This window comes from Ochlerotatus camptorhynchus, unplaced genomic scaffold, assembly GCF_037179485.1.
Source record: "Ochlerotatus camptorhynchus isolate MF236.1 unplaced genomic scaffold, CSIRO-AGI_Acam_v1.1 ptg000017l, whole genome shotgun sequence".
Lineage (NCBI taxonomy): Eukaryota > Metazoa > Arthropoda > Insecta > Diptera > Culicidae > Ochlerotatus > Ochlerotatus camptorhynchus.
Window position 1 is genome coordinate 701,829 of NW_027040509.1, and position 27,696 is coordinate 729,524.

Consider the following 27,696-nt stretch of genomic DNA (forward strand, 5'->3'; position numbering starts at 1 on the left):
AGGAACTATGTTCAGAGGGAACTTTCATTAACATTAGCAAAATGCTGGAGCATTTCGAAGAAGCTTAGCAAACTCCAAAAATAGGAATTTCAGAGGGAGTTCAGTTCCATTAAATTTTAAGAAATTCCCAGATTTTCAGATAACTACAGAAACGTTATGAAACTTATTGAGGTCTTCACATAGGTTTAGAAGTTCACGGAAGCTCAAACATTTTTAGACAGTTCAATCAAATTCAAGGTAGTACAACAAGCTTCATGAGAACTGCAAAAACTTTGAAGAAGTTTCGAGAACATCAGACAAGAACAGAGATCCTCGAAGAAGTTCCGTGACAATAGTTTCGAGAATTTTAGCAAATTGTTAAAACTTTATAAAAGATTCATGATCGTTAGGAATATTCAGGAAAATTTAGGAAGACCCGAAAAATTCGGGGAAGTTTCAAAATTTGATGAGAAGAATTGTGACTATCAGGTTAGTTTCTTAAGCTGCATAAGAACTTCAAGGTAGTGTTATTAACTTCAGGAAAATGTTGGAATCTTTCAAGTAATTCTGAAGATTTCAGAATAGTCCATTCCAAATTCAACGGAAATTTCTCATGTAAATTCACGTGGAGTTCTCCTCAGCATACGTTTGTATTCTCAAGAACTTCTCATGGAATTATTCTAGAAAATCGTTTGAAACGCATCTCTGAATTCGCTTAAAATATCACCAGAATATTCTTGGAATACTTCTCGCTATTCCATCGAAATTTTCCTCAAGATTTTGTTGGAACTATCCTCCGAATTAAATTTTCTTTGAATTTTCCTCGGAATGACTTTTGAATTCTCCACAGTAAGAAACCAACCTTGAAATTTTCCTCAATTTTCTTACTTTTTGGAAAGATTATCAGAATTTCCTTTTGAATCTCGCTTCTCCCCTTGAAATTCTACTCACATTGAAAGTCTCCTAAGATTTCTTCTCACGGTTTGTTAGGCAAACTCTACTGGAATTCTTTTCTGAATTCCTCTGAAGATTGTAATCTTCCTTTTAGTATCCCCCTCACCTCCTAAGTATTCTCAAAAAAAGTGTGCAAGGACTTATGCCTCGGATTCATTTTGTCCCACATAGATAAAAGTTCTGAATTTTAACTGTGGCGTAAATCTCCTTTCGTTTAATTTCGAGCTATAGTTCGCATCAATAACGAAATTGTTTGCAAGCTTGCATGCAACATTGTTGATTTATGCGATATTGCACTTAATTTTACATGAAATAAAGTTTAAATTTATACCAAATCTAGCACCAATAACGTGTGCGCTTTATATCGCAGAAATTTGCATGAATTTTTTATGCGGTGCCCAAACTTCATGAAATCATCCTCAGATTTCCCTTGGGAATTTCTTTTGAAGCTCACAGGAGTTTTGCTCCTCAGAAATTCCTATCCGTTTTCATTCAGATTTACTTTGAATTCAATTCGTGGTTTTCTTCTTCCTCGGAGTTAGCTTGAAATTCTCCTCAGTAAGAAATCCTTTGGGAAGATTCTCAGAATTTTCATTGAATTCATTTCATCCTTCCTTTTGAATCTCACTCCTTCTATTGAAATTCTATTCACAATGAAAGTCTCCTAAGAATTCATTTGCATTTCCTCTCGAATTATTTACATTTCTCGTCATGGTTTGTTTGGCAAACTCTCCTGGAATTCTTTTCCGAATTCCTTTGAAGATTGTAATCCTCCGTTTAGCATCCCCCTCATCTCCTAAGTATTCTCGAAAAATGTCCAAGGACTTCGTTTTCTCTCACAAACTTCATGAAATTAGAATTTTCCTCTGAAGTTCACAGGGTTTCTGCTCCTCATAAATTCCCATGAGTTTTCATTCAAATTTACATTGAATTCAATTTAGGGTTTTCTTTAAATTCTACTGAAAACTATCTCAGGCTTAACATGAAATCTAAAATTCCTCAAAACTACATTGGAAGTACACTCAAGTCTTTTTTTACACGGGGGATATGTACCATGTAAAAAAAAACCTACGATATTTTGGTTTTTCACATTTAAAAAAATCGGATTTTGCTGCCATTTGTAATTATAGCATGCTATGGTCCACATAGACATATTTAAAAAAAATCTGTATTTACACCAAAAATTGTGATTTTTTTTAAGTATGCCATTCGATTAAATATAGCTTGAAACGGATAATGTGATTGGAATCAAGTTGATAGGTTGTATCGTTGTCGAGAATTCGTTAAAAACGTACCGTGTAAATCGTGGAAAACCGTGTAAAAAAAAAACTGTGTAAAAAACCTGATGTTTTTTGTCAAATATTTTTTTCAGAACTCCCTTGGCATGAGCCTTTAAAACTTTGCGAGAGATTTGACTCCAGATTTTGAAATTTTCTTGATGTATCATAACTTTTAAGTCCAGAGTTTGAAAACTTGTTCAAGCTTATTTTTTTTTGGAAAATATGCATATTCAGCCATTACATAGCAAAATGATATATATATTACTTATGTATTACTTTTCCAAATGTTTTAATTTTAACCTATTTAAAATCAACACACAATTTTGGTTTTCCCATAATTACTTTGGAATTCTGGTTAGAATAATCATGAGATTCTCCTAAAAACTCACAAGAAAATACCCTTAGAAATCTTCTCGTACCTTGAAATTCTCTTTGAAATTTCCTTGAAACTCAAAAAAAAAATTTCCTCGGAATCCTCCATAGAATTCCTTTAGTATTATGCTGAGAATTAAATTCCTTCGAAAATATTCTTCAAATATTAATCAAAACTTTCCTCGATAATTCCAGTATTGTTAAATAGACTAAACTCGACTAGGAAACTTTCTTCAGGAATCCACGAGAGTCTATTTCTTTATGAATTATCCTCAGAACACCCTATAAATTCTGTTACTAGTTATCGTTGATTTCATTTTCTTGGATTTTTTTTTCAAAATTCACTTGCTAATCTCTTCATGATCCCCATAAAATCACGTAGGAATTCTCCTTGATGTTCTTTTCTCAACTTCCATGAAATCATTTTTAGAACCATCTAGGAATTTAATTCAGAAATTTCAGTCTTCTTAACATAAATTCCATGGAATTCATCTCAGAATTACTTAGGACATTATTTCAGAATGTTTTTGGAATGCTGGTCAGAACTCCCTTAGAATGTTTATCAGAATTTTGTAGTTATTGTGTTGAGCATTTCTCTTGAATTAACACTTTAATGTATTTTAAAAATGAATTAGAATTTTCCTCAGAATTACATGATTTTGTTCAATTACCGGAGCCCTGAACCTTCTTCCAATCAGCAGAACCTTGAAAACTTTGCATGACTTAAATATTTTTTTAATATATGAATTTTAGAATGTTCCACATTTTGAGTATTTTTCTCAATCCCATATTTAAAAAAAATCAAATTCTTTTTGTTTTGTAGATCTATGACCTTCCTGTTTTTTTTTTAATATTTAAGTCTAATGCTCTTAACAAATCTCAAAGCTTTAGATTTTTTTAAGATTCCTGTTGGTTCAGACTACAGAATGTTCAAACATTTTCTTACTTCGAGATCTCCAACAAATTTCCCTAGATCTCATTTGTATAAAATTAAAGATGTTTTAAACAATGTCTTAATTCGATCTCTCACTCTTTACTATTCAGTTAAATGGCCCATTCAGCTTAAAAGCTTTCGCCTAGTAATCTTACAAATATTGGTTATCGAAAAGTAAATGATTGTATCGAGATAGGTACTAAGAAAATTCAATTTGCATCACTTTACTAAACTAGAGACCTCTTATGTTTGCAAAGCCCGAGAACTTACTGAGCAACTGTGTCATGGGATTTTTATGGTCACTAGGTCGAACGCTATTGAGCTGATTGTGTCATTAGACCGAATTGTAAAGAGTGAGAGATTGGTTTTAGAAATTGTTTATTAAATCATTAACTTGATACTAAATATATTTTTTAGAATCACTCCACATTTGAAGATCACTTCCAGTTTACTTACACGGTAGACTGAAAGAGTCATAATTATTATAAGCTGGCCCATAATTATGGGATGGCTGTAAAATGGATGTGTAATGGATCAAAACATTGTAAGGAATAAAGATCAATGGTTTATTTTATAATAACATTCGAGCCTTTTTGTTTAATGTACTTTCATCTTTACCATTTTTTCCTTGAAGTTTTGCTATTTTGCTAATATATATGAAATACTTTCGATTTTAACTGAACATTATAATCCGGGATTTTTTAAAGATTTGAACCGGGAAATCCGGGGAAAAAACCGGGATTTTCAAAATTAAAAATCCCTGCCCACCCTGGGTATACATTTACAGAAAATCTGTACACCATTTCGATAGTTAAGAAGGGGTCTGTGGTCTGGGATCAATATTTTATTTAAATTAGAAACCATTGCGCTGAGTTTTCACCAGATCCTCTGCTCTTCCGTGTGGGTTGAATATATCAATCTGCGTAATCACTCGACTCGTCCCTGCTGAGGAAAAATTCCTCCACCATATACCCACACTACACGCTAACAAGCATCAACACATAAGCATATTGTACGGCACCCGGTCGAACCCAAAACGGACAGACGTCACTCTAGCCTTTCCCTTGTTGTTTCTGGCTTCTGAATTTAACAACAAAAAAAAATTGATTCGTTGCCAAAAATAAAATCAAGCTAATATGTAGAGCAAAATCATTTCCCTGCTGCCTTGCGAACATAAAAAAGGTCAACAAGCGCCAACAAATCCTCGCATAATAACGAAACGTGATGCTGAGAAAGGGATAAAATCAATGTTCGAGGCGGCCACTATAATGCAACAGCAGGAATATAAATATAAATGAAAAGATAACAATTTTTCAAGCATCCTCTCTTACAATGTCGGACAGCAGAATTTGCGACACAATTCCGCTCCAGCTTGATTGATGTTGAGGATATGTTTTTCGCACTTCTGTGTCGGTTAATGTTCAGTCGAATCGATCATTGTTTTCCTATTGTTCGATTGCATAGTTTTGCGTGAAAACGCAGAGCAATTTATCTCCACTGATGTAAGTGTTTCGTCCTAAAGAGAAACGACCAATTTTGATTAATGATGCACATGGCTCAGACGTCGCATTCATTATGTAATGAGGACACCTATTAAAGTAGGAAGCCGATGATGGTGACATTGGGAGATAATGGCATTCGGGAAACATGTACATGCACCTAGTTCAAAAAGTGCATCTTGATGCAACTGACCGTTGCTCGACGGATGGGGGTAAAAATATGCTGCGGACGTGAAGGACATATTGTCTCACAGACAGGCGCAGCTGTTTTTTCTCTCTTCCAACGCTATTACGGGTGTGCATAAAATTACCACGATGATCATTATCGTTCAATCGATGGCTGGTGGATAAATGGTTGACAACGGATACGGTGTGAAATTGGAAAAGAACGAACCTTCAAGGAACATTGCCCTGCATTGCAGCTTTAACACAAACAGAGAAACTCGATGCTGTGTGGAAACAAAGCAGATTTTCGTCGTCGAGCAGGATGACTCATCGGATCTGAAATCCACTTGACTTTGAGACGGAGGGGATTTCTTCCCGCAAATGATACTGTGCAAGCATTTCGTCTGCGTGGTCAAACAACCGAAACTGCCAATTCAGTCACGTTATATTGCTTTTGTGCGGGGCTACGTTAATGGGAATAATTATGGTTGCAATGCTAGCCTCTGAGCTCATGATCCTGCCCATCGAATGGGGGGAGAAATGATGGTGATTTAGGCGTAGGTTGCTCGGAGGGGCAGGAATTTAATTACGTTAGAAAGCAAGGATTAGCAGAACCATGATTGACAAATGAATCCGTGATAAGAATTCAATTATGCCCTTACAGGGGAGTGGCATTAATGCGATATTCAGAGGTGAATCAGATTTGGAAAGGGTCAATATGTGATTAAATTGATCCGAAGAGCTGTTCTAAAATTCTCTTAAGGTTGTCTTTAGTTTACTGAACGGTTCAGAGCCGCGCAGTAAGATGAGTCATTTTTTTTTGTGAGTCGGTTTACCATTACTTTGTTAACATTTTTTGTTGCCCTAGAAATTCTTAAGGCAAGGAAATTGCTTTAGTAATTCTTCAAAGTGATTATTTTCCTTTTTATTTTTGACATTAGCAGCATCTGTTTAAGGAATTCTTTTACAAGTTCTGAAAAAACGATGTCTTTACTCCCGAAGGCATTTCTTCTGGCCAAGGACGAGTTCGAACCCCATGGCCAAGTATTAAACGAACCCGTGATGATATAAAATACACACCAAAATCCCGTCCAGATTTGAAGTTTGTTGGTGGCACGAAGTCGATCGAAAAAGGTAGTTTGACAGTGGAAACTGTTGAAAAACCGCCAGAGAAATTCTGGATATATTTGTCCAAAATTGCTCGTCATGTAACGGAGGAAGATATATCCGAACTGGTAAAAAATTGCCTACAAACCCAACAACCTATCGATGTACGGAAGCTCGTGCGTAAGGACACCGATTGGACTCAGCTTGCATTCATCTCGTTTAAAGTTAGTGTGGACATGGGGTTGAAAGAAGCAGCCCTCGATTCATCGTTCTGGCCGAAGGGGATCTGCTTCAGGGAGTTTGAGAACCTACATGCCGAGCGGGATTTTTGGGGACCAGCGAAAATTCCTCGCATCGATGGACCTCCGACGAAATAAGTAACACCCCCAGTCGTCACCACAGTTTGCAGACAACGGAACGCACGTCAAACCGCATGATGCCCCCGACACAGTCGAGCTTTGCCGTTCTACATCTTCAGGAGCGTGTTCCAGCCTTACAAGTCGTTGCGTTCCTGTGTTCGGAATTGGTGAGGGGGCTATCCAGCTTGCTCACTCAGGCAAGTACGATTTATTTAGAGCTTCTTCGAACCCTGAATTCTATCCTACTCATCGCGTCGCACTACAGCTACACTACCAGTTTGCCATACAGACGGAAGTCACTCGAGAATCATTCATCTTCATTCATCACCGGGACGCGTGGTTCCTACAAGTACAATGGAAGCCCCTAGTTCCCTCAACGCAGTCGCGCCCTTCCAGCCAGCGTACAACAGTCGTCCCGGGCCTGTGTTTGAGATGGACGATGGGGTCTTCCAAACTCCAATCGAAGGCAAGTACAATCAACCCTGGACGTCAACTCTGCCTGATAATATTTCGGCTCCCGAACAACTGTGTTTGGTCGACGACAACAGCGCTATCCCGACAACACGTAACGATAGCAATGTTCTCGAAGAATAACTTTCTTCTAACGCTAACGAGCCTAGGGATGATGTGTTCACCGTTTATTATCAGAACGTTGGTGGTTTAAATTCGTGTTGTGACGATTACTTGACCGCCAGTTCAGATTGCTGTTATGATATTCTTGCACTAACTGAAACGTGGCTCAATCAGAACACCATTTCGAGTCAAGTTCTAGACCGTCAATATGAAGTATTCCGTTGCGATCGTGGTCCGCTTAATAGCAATAAAGTTCGAAGTGGTGGTGTCCTCCTAGCTGTTCGTCGAGGCATAAAGGTACACTCAGTTGAGGACGATGCATGGACTGCGGTGGAACAATTGTGGTTAGCGATTGAACTCGTAGATCGTACTCTGTACTTGTGTGTTGTCTACTTTCCTCCTGACAGAACGCGTGACGAATCATTGATTGAAGCCCACACGAACTCAGTTTCATCCATTGTTGACAGAGCTTCAATAACGGACGACATTCTAATTATTGGTGATTTCAACTTGCAAGGAATTTGTTGGCAGTCATCAAGCAACGGACTCCTCTACCCCGATACTACACACTCGACGTTTCACCGGTGCACAACTAGGATCCTCGACAGCTACAGCACTACTACACTCCAGCAGATTAATCATGATGTAAACGAGAACAACAGAAGCCTTGATTTATGTTTTGTTAGTTCCTGTGACAATGCCCCATCAATATCGAGAGAAGAAATGTAAAGGAAGACACTGTCAATCCATCTCCTGTCATTTACGATTTCAGGAATGCAGACTATCACAGCATCATTCTTCTTCTTGAGACGCTAGACTGGGAGAACATTCTTGACGGAACCAATGTGAACATAGCTGCACAGACATTCTGTCATATTCTTTCATATGCGATCGACCGACATGTTCCCAAGAAGACGGTAGCCGTTGGTCGTACCCCATGGCTCGCTCCCGAACTCCGAAGGCTGAAAAGACATAAGAGAACCGCCCTAAGAAGATTTTCGAAAAACAAGAGTGTATCGCTGCGTGACCACTACGTGAAGCTGAACATAATCTACAAACGCGTTAGCAAGTGATGTTATATTCGATATCAGACGGGCTTACAACGACGACTCAAATCCCACCCACAATCTTTCTGGGATTATGTCAAACAGCAACGAATGTGACATGTTTGCCTCGAAGTTTTCTAGGATTTTCTCCAACGAATTGCTATCCGATAGACAGATATCATCAGCATCTAGTAACACACAGCCGTCAGGGCTAGCTATGTCTGAAGTCACTGTCAACAATGATGCGATTATGGCAGCTGCACGTAAACTAAAAGTGTCAACGTGCTTAGGTCCCAATGGAATTCCGTCGGTGTTTTTGAAGAACTGCATTTACAGCTTGCTCGAGCCACTTCAAGTGATCTTCAGCTTGTCGCTTTCATCCGGAGTGTTTCCGTCCTGCTGGAAACGTGCATACATATTCCCTGTACACAAAAACGGCGATAGGAAGAGTGTTGATAATTATTGCGGAGTATCCTCGTTATGCGCTGTTTCCAAACTCTTTGAGCTTGTTGTGATGGACCAATTATTCTTTCATTGCAAGCAATTTTTAAGCCCAGACCAGCATGGTTTCATTCCCGGTCGTTCAACCGCGTCAAACCTTGTATGTCTCACTTCTTACGTAACCGACAGTATGCTTGAACGAGCACAAACGGATCCGCAGCATTCGATAAGGTCCATCAAATTGCCGTAGCGAAACTTGAAAAGCTTGGAATTCATGGAACTCTTGGTTCCAGTCCTACTTGAACGGTCGTCGGTCGCAAGTAGTCATCGGCGAATCCACTTCAGCTTCATTTCCAATCACGTCAGAGATTCCGCAGGGAAGTCATCTTGGACCACTCATCTTCCTTTTATACTTCAACGATGTCAATGCAGTGCTGGATGGACCAAGGCTTTCGATTGCTGATGACTTCCACCTATATTTCAAGATTCGTTCTGAGGCTGACGCTCAGTTTCTACAACAACAACTTGATGCATTCGCTCATTGGTGCCAGATGAATCGTATGACCGTAAATCCTGCAAAATGCTCAATTATTACGTTTTCTCGACTGCAAGCTCCAAAACTCCACGATTATTCATTTTCTGGAGTACCACTGGTAAGAGTGAACGAAATCAAGGACTTGGGAATTATCCTCGACTCCCAGTTGACCTTCAAGCAGCACGTGTCGTTCGTAGTGAATAAAGCTTCAAAATCTCTAGGCTTCATCTTCCGGTTAACAAAAGAGTTCACGGACATTTACTGTCTAAAGGCGCTCTACTGTGCATTAGTTCGGTCGACATTGGAGTACTGTTCGACTGTTTCGAGCCCTCACTACCAAAATGGAATTGAGAGAATAGAATCAGTGCAACGGCGGTTTGTTCGATTCGCACTTCGTCGACTACCATGGCGGGATCCATTTCGTCTCCCAAACTACGAGCACCGATGTCAGCTAATTCGTCTGGATACACTTAGTACATGAAGAGACGTTGCTAAGGCTATGCTGGTTTCTGATGTCTTGCTGGGTGGAGTTGATTGTCCTGAAATCCTACCTCGAATCAACTTGTATGTGCGACCAAGATCTCTACGGAACAATGCGATGCTACGACCTCAATCTCACCGCACCAATTACGGAATGAACAGTTCCATTACTGGGATACAGAGAGTTTTCAACCGGGTTGCCAGTCAATTTGATTTTAACGTTTTGCGTGACTTGCTAGATTTCTTAATGTTTTTAGATAATTTGAAACATATGTGTATTAATGTATATTAATTTAGTTCATTGGCAACAACTTATCCATCATTGGGGCAAAGAAGCCTATTGATGAAGAAATAAATAAATAAAATCAGCAATTTTTTTGCAATCAATTTCGCTGGAGTTCTGTCATAAATCTTTCGCATTCGGGCTGTTTCTTGTTGAATTCTGATCATAATTCTCTTGGAATACTTCTTAAAATTCATCTATCATTTTCCTCACGATCCCCATACAAATCACCTCAGAATCACGTAGAAATTTTCCGCAAAGTTTTGTTTTTCACAACTGCTTTTTAAATCTTCTAAAATTACCTAACAATTTAATTTAGAACTTGCATCCTTCGCCACAGAAATCCCTCCAAATTCATCTCACAATTTCTAAGGATTTCATGGCAAAATAATTCTGGAATTTTGCTCAGAACTTCTCCTTCGAAAACTGTGTGTGAGAATCCGTCTCAATATTTGTTTGAAATCAACACTTTGAATTCTTTTAAATTTTACTAAAAACTCCAGGGTTTGTCCACTAGATTCGATAGATTATTCTGTAATTTTTTATAACCCTTCAAATGCTTCCAAGTCTCAGAGCGTGACAATTATGACTCCACGACTCATAAATATGATTTTTTTTTTTCAAATCTGTGATCTTTAATTTTTTTCAAAATCTCACATTTTAATTATGTTTTTCTCCAAATCTTGCATCACAAAAGTTATTATTAATCACAGATTTTGAAAAAAAAAGTTCTAGCTTAGAATCTACACAAGTTTTAAAGCCCCAAAATCGTGGTAATCTTCTTAAATCACATGTTTTGTATCCCTTCAGTAAATTCCTTTCAGCATATTTTTAAAAATGGATTCAATTTCGTTTTTTTTTGTTGAATATTAACAACCGGGAATTTTTCAAGATTTTACCCGAAAAAACCGGGGATTTCAAAATGAAAATTCACTGGTCACCGTGGAATTGTCTTATTGCAGGGATGGACAATATAGGTAAATCATTAAGCACGATTGATAAGGGGATTTTTTTAGTATAAAAAAATGGGCCGAAGGGTCTCAGAATTTTATATATTTTTAGACTTTATAACCAATGAATGAAAAAAAAGTCCTCACAATCCGGGGTGGTTAATTTTACCGGAAAATGTTAGTCAAAGTTTTCCCGATTTTCCCGGACACCACGTACTTTGAAAATTTATAACATATGAACCAACCAGTGCACACTGGGCCAGGAATGCAACCTAGCGGAGCAAGGCAAGCTTTTTTTCAAGATGGCTCATGCGATCAATATGGTTGATATCTCGTTCGATAGGCCCCATTGCGCCATTGATCGCTATTGAATTTTTTCTCGATCTGACTTCCGGTTTCGGAGATATGTAGGCCAGAATGATTTTAGTTAACGATTTTTTACAAAACAACGGTACACTTTATCAACATGATTTCTTTAACAGTAGAAAGACCTCATCCATATCTACTTGGGGAAAAAATTTCATATGAATCGACGGTGTATATTCCCACTAATCTGTTTCCCTCTTGCTTGAACTCATTGGACTTAAATGGTACAGTAGTGTGCGCCGAATAGACGTCGAGAAGCTCTATAAGAACAGTCAGATGTTGTCTCTTCAAATTTGTGCACGGTCGATGAGATCAACCCAAATAAAAGCTTCAATAATCTGCTGGAAAATGAGTTAAATTTACGAAAATTTTACACCGTCTAGTAGTAGTACCAATAGACCTAGGAAATCCAATCTTTAGTGTTATCACATTCTGGCATTTTTTCCTTGAAAAAGCGCGAAAAAACTGAAAAAAAACATGAAGTAAATTTTTCTGAATTCCTGCACTTTTTGCGAGTAAAGTAAAATCAAATTTGGGTTGATCTCGTTGGCCGTGTGCGGAGAGTTTTTCCACCTGTTTTTACACACGTTATTTCTAAACAATCCGAATTTAAGTAAGATCTACTCATTTTCATTAGAATTAAAGTTCAATTTACTTTGATGCATTTTTTAAAAATTCAAAAGCAGTTTTTTTCGACGCATTATTTTAGATTGCAAAAAGCTCGCGTCATTTTGTGTAAAATATCAAAAGGAATCGAATAGTGCGAGCTTTTCGCAATCTGAAATAATGCGTCGGAAAAAACTGCTTTTTAAATTTTTCAAAAAAGCATCAAAGTAAATTGAACCTTAAGGTTAAACAATATAGAGCGAACTAAATTGTAACTGACAAGATAACAAATTAACATTCGGATTCAGGTGTTCGTCATCGTTCGCCATCTTGTCAGTCCCAACTTTGTTTACTCAATTTTGGAGGATATTAGGAGATCCTACTTTAATTTGTGTTGTTTAGAAATAGCATGCATCCTGCACTGTTTTGCTCAGGATAGTGTAGCTGGTGCTTTAGACCTTGGTATCTATATATTATATAATATATATAATATTCACAAGGAGGATAGTGTAACTGAAGCTTTAAACATTGGTCTATATATCACTCTCATTTTTAAAAATCGCTATTAAATCTGGAAACTCTATGTTCATCTGCTGAAAAAAATGACATTACAGCGGGGCCCTGTTTAATGGAATAATGCTCGCGTAACATTCGAAAAGGACCTATCAACTTTTGTAAACAATTTGCTACACTGTTAAATATAGACACATTTTTATTGGCAATTTTCCATGTAAAATATCATATGATTTTCATGTGTCCACACATAAACAGAATCCACCCAGAAGAACACATGATATTTATGAGTCAAATGAATAGTATGTGTGGTTACACATAAATTTGATGTGTACACATAAGAACTATATGTCCGACATATATAGATATATATTATTTGTTTACAACATTGCACAAATTCATGTGTGGGACACATACAAATTCGCAATGAATTTTTATTAGTGTCGGCCCTTTTCACAAGAACCGATGTACGCCCTACCTGATGGTGTTGTTAATTTGCGTGGACATATTCGGTTCACGCGAAAAGGGCTTAACAAGTTTTGTGTACAATAGTTGATAGGCCCGTCTCAAATGTTACGCGAGTATTATTCATGTGTTCATTTTAAGAAAACAGGGCCCCGCTGTTGTGTCAAAAAAATTTCAGTAGATGAACTAAAGTTCACCCATGCATAGGTTTACTGGAGGTGCCGTAGGCAGTGATGCCACAATTGTTCGAATTTACCTCGCGTAACAATTGAAAAGGGCCTATCCTCGTTGATCGATTCTTTTCATCGACTTTCTCTTTGATTAACCACGGCGACATAAATGAATTTCTCGCTAAGCTCACAAGACAGTTCGACAGAAGGTGATGTTAGCTTTATAGCCGCTATATTCATAGCCTATCGGACAGAATCTCGCGAACCAGTTGAGCTGTCAAATAGCTGTTTGACCAATTGAGATGTCAAATCACGACCAACAACAGAAAAGAGCACATCAGCTATTGCGAACAAAACTTACGGAACCCGTTTTCTCGTGACTTAAGGCTCGCCTACGCAAACTAACACCATCTTTGGGGAAAATTTCCTCTATCCGATGATGCCGGTAATTTGCGTTCCATTGGCGAGGAAAGAATAATCAACGGTTTGTTTATAAAACTTGACAGTACCATTTCAATTGTTGGTCTACAATATATTGAATTTGTTCTGCTTTTTGATAGATTGAAATTCTATCCGCCAGACTATAAATATAGCGACTATAGTTAGCTTGCGCCTGAATCAACACACTGAATGGAAAATTCAATTGCAGTCGGGTTATTCGCGAAAGAGAGAATCGGGTTGATTCATTATTTAATTTTATATATATTGCAATATATAATAAGATTGTGCTTAAAGTATGTAGAGCGCAATAAAGCATATTAAGTATAAAGTCATAAAGCTCCAGTTGTAGGCAAAGAAAAAGAAAGTGATTTATATATACTTCGCACTAGGTAAAACTCATATCAGCTCCTCATAGATAAGCCACAATAATATCTTAAAATTATTGTCATGTTAGAAAATTAACGTGAAAACATAAATCAATTGATTATTGAATTATAATTGCTGTTCAATTGAGCAGTGCAAAAACTGAGACCAGTAAAAATAAAAATATCCATTCAGGCCTCGTATATCTATGAATAATATCAAAAATGAGATTATACTGGGTAACAAAGGTTCTATTCACCTGCCCGGTGGATCAATTTGGGTTTTTATATTTAAAACACTTATTTTCATATTTTTTTTTCTGTAATTCCATACAAACAATCGTTGCGCAATCGTTCCTATATAGTTGAAATCTAGGTAAGCCTTTTGATCAGAAGCGTTTTGCAGTGACAATTTCAATTTTATAATGCTAGTTGTTCATTCTTAATCACCAACGTGACATTCAGGTTTTACGGAATCAATTTCAATCCATCGAGTTAGGGAGAATCGAGTTAAGGAGAGATCGAGTAAGGGAGAGTTGACTGTAATAATTTATTTAATTCTTAGCATCCCAATCAGAAGAGAATGCTGTAAAAAAATAGGGGGAAAAGCACTAACTTTGGCCTAAGGATCTAATAAAAATCTCCCGTTCTTCAATTTTTCGTAGAACAATGCGTCATCTGGACAATACAAATGAATATGTTTCATTTTTAGTTAATACCATGATGAATTTTTATTCCTCATTTCACCACAGAGCTCTTAAAACAAGATTATATCAACGGTTGTTATGTATAACAGAAGTCAGTATATAATTTTGTTATAACGTTCTGGTCGGGAAATGGTAAGGAAAATTTTCTCAGCAATCACCAAAAAATATAATCTGAGAAATGTATTCTATAAAAATTTTCACGGTGAAGAGAAATAGCAAGAGAAAATCAGGAAAAAGCGTTGGCAACAATTGGGGTAATGACAATTCGTCTATTATTTTTTTTATAGTTTCTGAGATTCGTGTCATCAAAAACTCCAAGAGCCACAATACCGAAAATAGCATCCATTTGTGGATTATACAAACTTTTACCTTAATGATATTAGCTGAGGATTTTATACGATCGAGTAAACTGCTGTCCCATTCTGCACTCAATCCATTCTTTAATCTATTTCATTTGGTTCAAGAAGTTTGAAAATATCTAAAGAAGCCTGGCACGACGGTACCTTAGTATTCTCAATAATTTTCGCAAAAAATTGCTTGAAATGTTCTCCATAATTCACTTGAAAAGTTACCCTTTCGAAATTTACGAAATCCCATACAAATTTATACCGAATAAACATGAAATTCTCAACAGATTTTTTTTTTCAGGAAATTTCTTTGACATTCAGCTTAGCGCTCCCAAAGCAACCTCCCAAAATTAATTTTAAATTCTCATCAGAATTAATTTGAATTTAAAATGAGGTTTCAATCCGTTGAGATTCTTCTCAAAATTTGTCAAGGATTCTCTTAAGATTTTTTAGCAATTCTCTTGTGAATTTTCTTAAAAACTATGTAGGGGAAATGACGGCTTCGGCATGCCAGACTATTTTCGGCAACCCAAATTGAAACACTATTTTCACTGAATTTTCTTACGAAAACACTTCGCTGAATGCATGCAAACGATTCTCTATGCTTTCAGCTTCAATTTGACTATATTTTTACCACTGAGAAAAAGCAATCTAGCAAGGTTTTCTTGAAATGAAACACACGCACTACAAATTGTAGCTGATTTGGAGTTGCCGATAATAGAACAGCAGATTTACATGCAGCTCAAATGGAACGGTTGCCGAAGAAAAACTGGTTGCCGACAATACTCGCTCTCACTAGAGAAGATTGGAGCTTTGTAAAAGCGTTTCAAAACAGTTTTTGACAATTCTTTCGACTGAAATTGTTAGAGCAGCTGGCAGCAAAAGATTGTAAACAAACCAATACTGCATATGTGTGCGTTCCATAGAGAAAAAGGCTATAGAAAGAAGGTCGCTGCTTAGGTTGCCGAGAATACGTAAATTCCCCTATTTTGATCTTTCAAATACAGACCATGCGATCAACAAGTCCTAAGAGTCAAAAGTTATCCTAAAAAGGACTACCGGTCTAATCAGCGTTTTGTATATAGTCATCCTAATATTTCTCCATTTAAATAAGAGATTGTCGAGATTGATGCAAACGATCAGTGTATCAGCAAATAATCGCCCAGCAAAGTAGAACATTCTCTTCGTTTAGCAATCCACGACATAAAGCTTCTTAACCTTCTACAGACAATGTCTCTCCCCACAAGCCTCTCATTAATTGCAATTTATGTGCTCGTCCTTCCCGTCCTTAACGAACCATTTTAACCGAAAAATATGCGAACAAAAGACCGGATATGCAAAGATACAACTTGCCATCATTGCCACATGGAATATTAATTATAACACAGCATCATCTGCAGCATCACCTCTCTTATGGCTTATGTTGTCCATCTCAAACAAAAACACCGAAGGACCTCTCAAAAGTGAGTGAGACAATTGCATCAAAATTGCACCCATCAGCTGGGCTGACTGACTGCTGCCATCATCTGTTCGTGAAAAGAAAATCCAGAGAGCATAAATACCGAATAAGATGAAGCCACACACAAAGCGGCGCCATTTCTTCCTCAATTCCTTTCGAATGTATGGTGTGTAGGAAGAGCTCTTTGTGTGATAAAATCGCATAACGAAGCTAGCAAAGTCAAGTTCCGAACGCGCTCCACTATGGCTGGGGGAAATCTGGAAACCCGTCTTTCTTTGAACGGCTTTGAGGCTAAAAAGAGTGTTTCGCTGCACTCTTTTTCCACCGCCTCTTGAGAATGCTTTTGATCCTGAATACGCACATACATTGGTGAAGAGCTTGGTGCAAGGCAAGAAAACCGAATTTTGTCAACCTCAAAGCAGTAGGAATACAATGGCACTTGAAGTCGTGCTGCTCCTTCTCAAAGCTTGTGCGTGTTTTGAGTAAATGTTAAGGACACTTGAAAATGCGTACGGTAGGTCTGATTTTGATTAAAAAATAACCTAGAGTGGGTATCGACCTTCATTTTTTTAAGCATATTCAAAGAGTCAATCCTAAACTGTAACTATTCCCAAATGGTCCCTTTACTGCCATGACATACAGTTGCCTATTGATTTTTTTTTATAATACTAACCACCCAACTCGCCCATTGTGACGATGTCGGCAGCTGATAAAATTTCCTAAAATATGTAAATAGACCTTTCCGACCGTCGCGTCCTCGTCATACGGAGGAACCACGACAACGCATTATCATCGACCAGTCTCGATTTAGATCAAACAGAGAGGAAAAAAATACTATTCAAATTCCCAAATCAAACAGAGGGAATCCGGATCGGGTAAAAAAGAGAGCTGTCACACCATTTGGTACAGCTTTTTTATTTAAACTCCTTCCCTTCACCGACGGTGTCCTTTTGCTGGATGATGTTTGTGCTTCCCACTTCGATTTGAATCGCTGAAACTCAATTGACATTGGAAAAACAAAGCACGATGGCAAACCACAAAAAAAAACTATCCATTTCCGTGGAATACCGTTAACGCAACATATGTCCTGATCTGGAATTTGAAAAAAAAGTTGGTTTGTGTGTTATTGAAACAGTGCATAAATTAATAGTAATTAAATCGTTTTTTTTTTTTTTGCCTCCAACAATGGTCCTGTGGGACTCATCACTTGGGCGCAGCCTTGCAAGAAGTCGATGTCGTCACCCCTCAAAGCTTTCGAACCGCCGCATACAGGGGTGGATCAGTTTCTTCCCCGGGTGGTTTCCTGAAGGAAGGAATCGATACGGTGCTTGCACACCGGCGTGAAAAAGTGAAGGAATGCTAAATTAAATTGCGGTTAAATTGCTTACAATTTCGATAATGTAAGGAGCAGCATTTCTTCGGGGAGGGCGATAACATCGAGTGAAAGGGTACAAATGCGTCACTTCCTTGATGATGCGGTTGGAAGTGACAACGGAGTGTGCTGTTTTTTTTTTTGCGTTAGATAGGAAATTTCCCAAGTCACAATTTTAGGTTTTTCATGGTCTCTTGAAGACCATAATAAAACCGGAAATGTTGCTTGGGCTTGGTTGTTAGTTTTCAATGAAAGATCTCACGCGATGTTTACAGAGATACTTCTGTCACTATCATGATGATGAAAGTGGGGGTTATTCCGAGAGTCGAAGTGACTTTTGTCACTAGTTAAGTGAGAAAGGTCACTTAGACTCTCTGAATAACCTCTGAATCACTGTATGAAGGGCCAAAAACGAATGGATCGATTGATAGGCAATTTGCCTATTCATTTCTTTGGTACAGTTAAGAATCTCCTTCCAACAACTTGATCAGCCAATTGGTCGGAAAACTAGCTATCCAACAGGAAGATGCCCCAATGAATGGGGAGAGGAGAGCGCCCTTCATCCACGAAATGTTAGCAACAGGGAGTTGACATTTTCACTCTCCACATCCAAATCGCTTTATTTGGGTGCCCTAATGGTCCCTCCTCATCCCGAATTTTTGATATACATATAGTAATATGTAATATAATAATCAGATAATCAGAAGCATGACATCTACAAAAATATGCGAGTCAATTGAAATCTCCCGAAAATAGGAGAGGGCTAAGTTGATTCTAAACATAGAAGCGTAGATGCATAGGTGAAGGATAACAGAAAGGAGATTGACATGCAACATTAGAAGTCGTCGAGATTGAATGCGCATGTTTAAATATCGTTGATTCAGTTGCCTATCCATGTCTCGCCTAGGGCTGGTAAAATTAATTTTCAATGAAAGATCTCACGCGATTTTTACAGAAATAGATTTTCTGCAAAATCTCATCGATTTTTTTTTTGTCATGACAAAATGTGACATGTTATAAAAAATGTGACATGACAATGTGACAATTACATACTGTTGCTTCCCCAAATTAATCTAAATCAGTTAGAAATGTTGATATATAAACCGTATGAAAATTATCCTCATGACTGCTTGATCATTGGGAAATGACAAAAGACCTGAGCAAAGGATTATACCAAATTGATAACAAGTTCTGATACCCGGTTATCAAGATTTTATAGCTGAACATGTTATCATTGTGGTTGAATAAACAGTCAACATAACACAAATTTTATCAAAATAATACTCCTTGGATATCACAAAAATTACTGATTCAGTTATCATTGAAAATATCTTGATAACAAATCCTGTGATGCATGCATTTTTTTCAAAAAAATTCCAATAATTTTATCGATTTGGTATTAAAGGTGATGAAGCTGATAACTGAAATATGATTGGCAGTGTTTTTTTTTTCTTGCCATGCGGATAATGTTCGAAGCTTTGATCAAATCTTGCATAATTTATTTTTCTTCATGATAACAACTGAAAACAAAATTAGTCAAGGTTGATAACTAAATTTGTTATGCGATAACAGCTGAAAACAAAATGAAATCTGGAATAACAAGACTTGTTTTCAAGATGTTATCAGGTTGTTATTTTACTTTGCTCGGGAAGTTCATGATATACAGTTTTATCTTTGTCACTTGACGGCCGTGATATTTACCAGCTCTGGCGTGCTCTGTCACAGCATCGACAGGCATTTTTCAGGTTCGGTATAATGACTAACCTCTAGCATAGACGCCAACTAAGGGGTTAACGAGACACTTTTGCCCCCTCAATAATTTGCAGAATCGTTGCGTTGCGTTTGTAACGGAGTAATTAGTAGAGTGCATACTGGCATCCCAATTAACAGTTTGGGTTTTATGAGGGTTCTGTAAACCATGGTTTAGACTTGTAGAGTGCTTTAAAACCTCAGTAAAACTTGCAATGTTACTTGGGATATGTCATGTACCTACTTTTTTAACGTTCTTATTCTGAATGCTACATTCATTGGGTACGTATGAGACCATCAGGGCCCCAAATTGAAACGTTTTGGATGTGTAGAGTGGAATTTCCAACTCCCTGTTGTTAACATTTCGTGGGGACATCCCCTCGTATGATGGCTTGTTCTGTATCGGGTTGGAATATTTTTTATCATTAGAAGGAGATTCTTCTTGCTCCCGTAGATTACGGGTAAGTATCTATGCATACGGGTCCACCCTCCGTATCGATCAAGTCATGCGAGATGGACAGTGTCCTGCAACAATGAGTGGTATTCTTTACATTCATACATACATATTGGTGATGAACAGGCCATTTTGGCAATATAAATTTTTGTAATTTATTAATTAACCTTAACCTTTTCACGATAATCTTAGAGATTTTAGACGATTGTAACGTTTTAAAGACAATTTTTATAATTGTTTGTTTGCAGCGGCGTTTCCTTAACCTCAATCTACCTGTGCACCAACTCTCAAAACATAAAAAATTATCAAAATATTGCTTTCAATGGATAGAAATCGAGTAATCTTGAAGATTAACTGTATTTTTAAACCGATTCAAGAATGAATATGGCATTAAATCTGGTTTTGAAAGTTGGTGCACAGGTAAAAAGTGAGGCTACGCGACGCCACTGTTTGTTTGTTAGGCATTATTGGCGCTAGGTCAATTTGTCATAGTTAGGCCAATTTTTTTTGGTGTTTCCTTGAAAATGTTTAGACATATTGTAGCGTTTTTGTAGACGAAGGGGTGATTTTCAAACCTTTTAGGCGTTTCTAGAGCAATGCTAACTTTTCTGAATTAGACACAATGGACACTTCAAAATTTACCAAAATCGTAGAACATAAATTTATAGTAAAATCTCTGAAGTTTTTTTCAAGCAATATTTAGGTGATTTGTCCAGAATACTCAGGTCTTTAATCGAGGGATATGTACAGTTTAAAAAATTGATTTTTTTACATGTAAAAATATAAAAAAAATATATTATTATGATACCATTCGTGACAATAGCATACTATAGTCAATATAGACATATTTTAAAAAATTCGGTACTTACACCTAAAATTGTGATTTTTTTTAAGTATGGCATTCAATTACCTATGACTAGACACGGATAATGTGATTCGAATCAAATCCATAGGCTTAATCGTTATTGAGAAATCGTTAAAAACGTACCGTGTAATTTGCGACTCAGCAGCGCCAACCGTGTAAAAAAACCACATTAAAAATTCATGTAGGAAAACAGACTTGAGTGTATGAACTAAACATATGTTTTTTGCATGAAATCCAATAAAATTACTCAAACAATCATAAGTTTGAAAATTTGAAAAATCTCTTTTTTTTATTATTTTTTACGAATATTTTTAGGCTGTCTAGATGAAAAATATCGAACACGCCATTTTTTTCAAGCCAGTCACTAAAAGTCTCTTTTTTTAAGGCCAAGTCACTAAAGTCACTTTTTCTTGTAATCAGTCACTATTTTCAGCGTGAATTTCTTTCAAGATTGATCAGTCTATGCTTTATGACGTTTAATCGTTTTTCTCTAATTACAGGGAGTCTACTCATTTTTCTTAATAAAATTATGTGAGTTTTCCAGGTTTTTCCAGAACTTCAACGGATAAATTCCAAGTTTATAATAAAAAAGCTGTATTTAAAATGCGTTAAAAAATGTTTTTTTTTTGTAGATCAAAAACAGCAGCAATTAACCCAAAAGTTTTTAAGACATGGCAATCAGTTCTAAAGAAACAGCCTTTGAATTTTAAAGTTTAACACTTGCTTAATTTCTCACTAAAGTTAAAAAAAAAAAAAACTTACTTAATTTGAGTAAGTCTAAGATCTAAAATTATTCAATATCTTGAAGTTTCGTATTCCATATACAAGTTCAAGATATTGAAAATTTTAAAAGTGCCAGAATCAAGGAAAAAATAAGTGATTTATTTCAAGTTCGTAATTAATTTTATGAAAGATTAGAGATCTTCAATGTCAGTATCATTAACTTCACATCAATTGTAGGAAGTTTGGAGATGTTCTGAGGAATGAAATGAAATGCTGAGAATTTCAGTGCAGCTCCATAAAAAAAAACTGCGGAAACATAAGGAAAGTTACCATGCTGAAAATATGGGGAACTTACTGGATGCTTTAAGAACCTAAAAGCGGTTATTTCAGCATCCGAAAATGTTCAGGAACTTTTATGAAGTTCCTAGAATTTCAGAGAACTTCACAGGTGTCAAGCAAACTTGAGAAATATAGAAAACTTGAGGGGTATTGTGCAAATTTTAAAGAAGTTCTAAGTACCTCAGAAAAACTAAATCTAGAGATCTTTGGGGAGTTTCAGATCTTAAGAGCAGCTTTAGTTCAGACTTTTGGAGCAGTTATAGATCTTTAATCGTAAAAGAGATGAACTAGCCTAAGGCTAAAAATCTCTAAAATAAAGTTAAAAAAAAATCTTTAATCGTAAATTTAAAAAAAAATCGAGAACCCTTAAGATGTTCCGATTTAAGGATGTACAGTAGAGTGATGCAAAATTTGAAATTTTCGCTCCACAATACTTAAACAATTCCAAATCGGATACTGACTAACCTCTCAAAATTTGAACCCATTTGGTGAGAATTTTTTTTTTTATATCTTTATTAAGGAGACTTTCAGCCGTTGGCTGGCTCGTCTCCGAATACCCCAGAGGGGGGTATTCCTAGGGGAGAAGGGGGTTTACAGAGTTTTTAGAATGTACAGAGTTTTGGTTTTTGAAACTTATGTTTCCTGTCTCAGCTAGCTGTCAAATTTTCATTTCAAAGGCTGTCTAAAGGACCCCGGTAGAGCCCCACCGGCAGAGGCTGCCAGGTGAACCTGGCAGCTGCTACCGGCAGGGGTTGCCGGGCCTGCTATCAAAATAGTATTTTTCGTGTTATAGTGACTAAATTCAGGACCCCGGTAGAGCCCCACCGGCAGAAACTGCCAGGTGACCCTGGCAGCCGCTGCCGGCAGGGTTGCCGGGCCTGCTATCAATATCGTATTTTAAATATTTTTGTAGATTCCTGCTTCCTTCGTAAAGGAGTCCGAAAATACATGACCTTGATTATGCGTGGAGTGCGTTCTTTTGTACGTACGAGCTAGAAGAGCGTTATCAGTGATTGCGGCGGTTCAAGGAAAATTAAATAAAGCATTTCTGAAAACATGACGCTGCAAAGTCTCTAGGCCAATCGGGTGAGATCTTTCCATTTTATCTATTTATATTTTGTTTTTTGTCACTGATTTATCAAATGCTCTATATTGACGAATAGAGTTGCCAAATCATTCACCCTCCCACTAACACAACTCTTTCCTTCCTGTGACACCTATGAAGGTAGTATGGGTTCCCTGCACCTTCTTAAGTAGATGTTGGATTAACTTTCCCTCCCTTCCCCTGCGACTGTAAGGATGTGGCCAGGTGTATAATGCGATGCTTGTATTGTAGATTTTATTTTCATGTGGGGAAAATCACTAATCCCAAGTGATATTTTCTGCGTCAACACTCGATATTTTCTGCAAAACGGATTAGTTGACCATTATATAGCCACCCACGATTTGTACAATCGCATATGCTATGCTATGCTATGCTATGCTATTCCTGCTTCCTTCGTAAAGCAGATGAGTTGGATTTCCGCTACCAGGTCGTTTTGGAGGACGTCCCGAATGTTGTCGGCCAGACCGTACAACTCCCGTGATCCGTGGAAACACGGGCAGTTGATAAGGATGTGCTCAACCGTCATCGTTGTTCGGCACGCGTCGCATCTCCTCCGGAAGCCTCCACCGCTGCTGCTTCCCATGTTGTGAGTAATCCGGGTGTGACCGGTTCGAAGTCTGGAGAGTATTCTCTGTTCCGCGTAACTTTTGGTGTCCGTCCATGGGGCCGTTTCCCCTTTGACCTTTCTAATGAAAAGCTCTTGGTTGCTGTTCCATTCGTTGCCCCATGCTGACCTGATGGTAGATTTTATCCAGACTTACAGGTCTTGTCTGGGGACCGACTTGTGGGCAAGACGGCCGCTTCGTCCGGTGGCCGCTGGTGAGAAACTAAGATGGCACAAACCATTTGAAGTTTGTATGGGAATTACCATGGTAAAACCAAGATTTTTGTTCATGTCTATCTAATAATTCACCATATGGGTCTGCTTCAAAAGCTTTCAACTGTACTTGTAGGAAATTAAATTAAATGCAAGGATCGAAAGTTATCAATGGTTCAATGCGCTGATGTCTTATGATCATGCTCAATCAACTGCTCAGCAGGCAACATTGGTGTTTCTAGGGCGTTGAATAGGACACAAAAATCATGTCTACTATGTCTCACTGCAAAATACAGTGTTGCCTACAGAGCAGCTGCTTGATCATGTCATAAATTTACCAATCTCTTAAATAATTAATAACTTTTTCCTGTCTCGTTTTACAAAGAAACAATCTTTAGCTGAGAAAATTTTCTATAAGAATGGCTATCGAACTGTTTCGCAGCTCAATATGGAAAAAGACTAGAAGGCAATGAACAAAAAGTTGAGATTTCCCATAGTAATTTACATGTAAACTTCAAATGGCTTGTGCGAAGTCTGTTCCTAACCAAATGACTTTTAACTGTGGGAGGCTAATCAGGACCCGATTTGAAACCATTTAAGCACTGTGGAGTGAAAAAGTCAAAATTTGCATCAGTCTAATGTACAGATACCTTCATAGAAAATATAAAAAATTGAGAAAATTTTTAGAGAAATTATGAAAATTTCAGAAATATTTCAGGATCTTCACATAAGTCCAAAGAATTTTAGGGAAATTCAAAGGTGTTTCCGCCAAAGTTAGGTGTGCGAGGTGGGATGAAGTGGAACTCGATGTCGTTGTTCGGTGCTTCTCTAACAACTGCGTCTTGAAATTGTTGTTCATTAAGTTTTCGGAACAGCTCTTTTAGCTCACGATTCGCTCCCACGAAGGTTGTTGCGTTATCGCACATCACGAGTTGAGGCTTGCCACGACGAGCGACAAATCGTCTGAATGCAGCGGTTAATGCTTGAGTAGTCAAATCTGCTACGAGCTCCAGGTGGATTGCTTTTACAGCGAGGCACACGAATAGCGCTACATAGCATTTCACGGGACTGGTTAAGAACGGACCACAGTAGTCCATTCCAACCTTCAAAAATGGTGCCGACGGAGTAACACGCTCAACCGGAAGATCCGCCATAAGCTGCTCGACGACCTTTGGTTTTCTTCTGAAGCATACACCGCACTCGTGAATAACCATCCTAGCCAAACTGTGAGCGTTGGTTGGCCAGAACTTCGCACGAATACTTGAGATGAGCAACTGTTGTCCCGCATGGTAGTACGTGTTGTGGTAGTGTCTTGCGATAGCAATAGCTAATGGATGGCGATGGTCTAGGATTACAGGATGTTTGCGATTCTCTGACACAGGTGCATTGGAAAGACGACCACCAACGCGAAGTACACCCGCTGTTAGCTGTGGATTGAGCGATTTTATTCTGGAAGATGGTTTGACCTCTCCGTGGTTCTCGAGATCATGGACTTCTTCCGGGAAACAGTCTTGTTGGGCTAGGCGAACTAAAACTAGCAGTGCTTGTTCTAGTTCTTCGTGCGATAGTGGTCCACTACGCCTCGCTAGCCGATCCGGAGACAGAGCGTTGAACTTGAAGCGAAGGAACCATGCCACGATACGTTGAAGCTCCAGGTATGATGATCGTAGCACGAATACCTTATTTGGTGGAGTTCCCTGCGTAGGGAACGCAGGCGTCGACCGTTCTTCGAACTGTGCAGGATCAACTTCTTCGCCAGGCCTTTTGCTTGCTTGTGGCCAGAACCGTTGGTCCTGTGAAAGCCACTGTGGACCCTCGAACTACCGTTTCTCGTATTGGAGTTGAGGTGGTGACATCCCACGGGAGATCAAATCTGCTGGATTGTCGATCCCCGCAACATGATTCCAAATTCCACCTTGGGTGAGATGCTGGATCTTAGATACACGGTTTGCCAACGAGAGGGTGCTGATTCTAGTCAATGCTTGACAATGGTAGAATCCGTCCAGAAGTATGCATTGGAAATAGCTTTCACTTGGACAAACTTCTCGTAGATGTGACTTAGCAAGAGAGCACCTGACAGCTCGGGTATGGTCATTTTCTTCTTCTTCTGCTCAGTATTCTCCAGTGGAGCTACTCGTGACTTTGAGGTGATCAATCGAATTGTGATGGTTCCATCTGAGGCAACGCAACGGAGATGGGGTACGGAAATGCAGTCATTGCTGAATCCAATCCAGCGAGGAATGATTGGGTTTCAATCGCTACCAGATTTTGCTTGTATTCCTTCCAGATTTCTTGAATCGAACCATCCAAAGGGTCATCCCCGCCGCACTTGAGTTTCCAGAGATTCTGGATGAACCCAAGTCCGGTCCGGTCTGACCAACCCAAGCGGATCGAATAGGCATGCCGCATCGGAGTGAATGCTTCGTTTTGTTATTGTTGAGGAATCCGACTTCCATTCGGGAAAAACAATTAAGTGGAATTCATCGGATTTTATGTTCCACCGTAGCCCAAGCGTCTTCAGTATTTGATGCATCAAACTCTAGGTCGGAACGCTCATCTCGAAGTTGCTTTGGAATCCTCTGGAGTAGCTCTGGTGAGTTCGAGCTCCATTTCCGTAGAATTAACCCTGCTGAATTCGTGACTTCCGTGACCTGCTTCACTAATTCCATTGCTTTGGAGTTTTCTGATCGGAGTAGTTCATTAAACTTAGCATAATTGTTTGTTATAGGCATTGATTAACATTTTTGCTAAAACTCGGCCATTTTAGATCTTGTAAAAATTTCAAAATGGCGTCTATGATTTTTTTCCAGTTAATTGAGGCACGGATATGTCACTTCTGATCGAAATTACATCTGAGACAAAGTTGTAGGGACAAATAATGTTTTTTTTTTCTGGAAAAATGTAGTATAAAATGTTTTTAGGAATTTAAAGTAAAAATTTACCTAAATATCTCATATTGTCCATGACCAATTTTAGAAAAACAAATAATAGAGATGCTCATGAAAAATTGAAACTTTTGGAATGCATAAAATTATGGACACTTAAAATTGACTAAAATCGTAAAGCTAGAACTTTTGATCAAATTTGTGAGCTATTTGTTAGAACGTTTTTTACATAATTTATACTCAGAAAACAAATGTTTTCCAAAAATTCACAAAATGTTGAATAAAAATTCAAAAAATCTGGTTCTTTGATTTTTGTCAAGTGAACATTGACATACCAAAAGTTTGCATATTTCATAAATTTTTTCTCAAGAATCATTTTGTGATATTTGAGATATTTTATTCTTTTACGTTTACATAAAATAAATTAAAAAAAAACCCTTGTTTCTAGTTTATTAAAAAAAATCTCTTCAACTTTGTCTCAGACGTCATTTCGATCGGAAGTGCCGTTTCCATGCCACAATATTTTGAAAAAACTAGAAGGGACAGCCCTATGTGGGTTGCACGCAATGGTGACGTAGGACTACGTGGTCTTATATAATAAATGTTAATTGTTAACTGCAGCAGAAGCTTGTGTTTTGTGTAGGAAGCACTGCTGCTGATGCCAACGACCGGACACCAACACACACGGTGATTGGAACTGAATCCGATCAGCGGCTGAGGCCAGCCTTGATAGCTAGCTGCTTGCGGGAAGCCTTTCGTTGTGTACCGGAGAACACCACCACTCACCACGTGGTTATTGAATAAACACCGTTTGGTGAGACCGGATGGAATTCAACTTTGAAATCTTGTTAGGGAAATTGCTTTTCGCAGGTTCGGTGATAATTTTAATTATCATAGCAAAAGTTGCACATTCGTGCAATTTTCAATAGTGACATTTTGAAAAACGATTTAGTTTTACATTTAACAGATGCGTAGGAATATTTCTGGTCGATTG

General features: G+C 37.9%; 2 protein-coding genes across 2 annotated transcripts in view; one reads left to right on the forward strand and one right to left on the reverse strand.

Annotated features, from left to right (window-relative positions):
* CenG1A (Centaurin-gamma-1A) overlaps positions 1–27,696 on the forward strand; it is a 462,307-nt gene that overhangs the window by 134,088 nt on the left and 300,523 nt on the right. The window lies entirely within an intron of this gene.
* Positions 24,561–26,273, reverse strand: LOC135702358 (uncharacterized). Its single transcript, XM_065223382.1, has 3 exons — positions 26,080–26,273; positions 25,850–26,036; positions 24,561–25,622 (listed from the first exon to the last, which is right to left on the reverse strand). Exons 1-3 carry the CDS (start codon positions 26,271–26,273, stop codon positions 24,561–24,563), a joined length of 1,443 nt encoding a protein of 480 aa, XP_065079454.1.

What these genes read in the sequence shown, in the direction of transcription:
- LOC135702358 (XM_065223382.1), bottom strand. Translation starts at nt 26,273, where the DNA reads ATGGAAGTCGGATTCCTCAACAATAACAAAACGAAGCATTCACTCCGA. An exon ending in AGGAATACAAGCAAAATCTG is followed by an intron (nt 26,037 to 26,079) that starts GTAGCGATTGAA and finishes GATTGGATTCAG; the next exon opens with CAATGACTGCATTTCCGTAC. An exon ending in TCTACGAGAAGTTTGTCCAA is followed by an intron (nt 25,623 to 25,849) that starts GTGAAAGCTATT and finishes GAGGGTCCACAG; the next exon opens with TGGCTTTCACAGGACCAACG.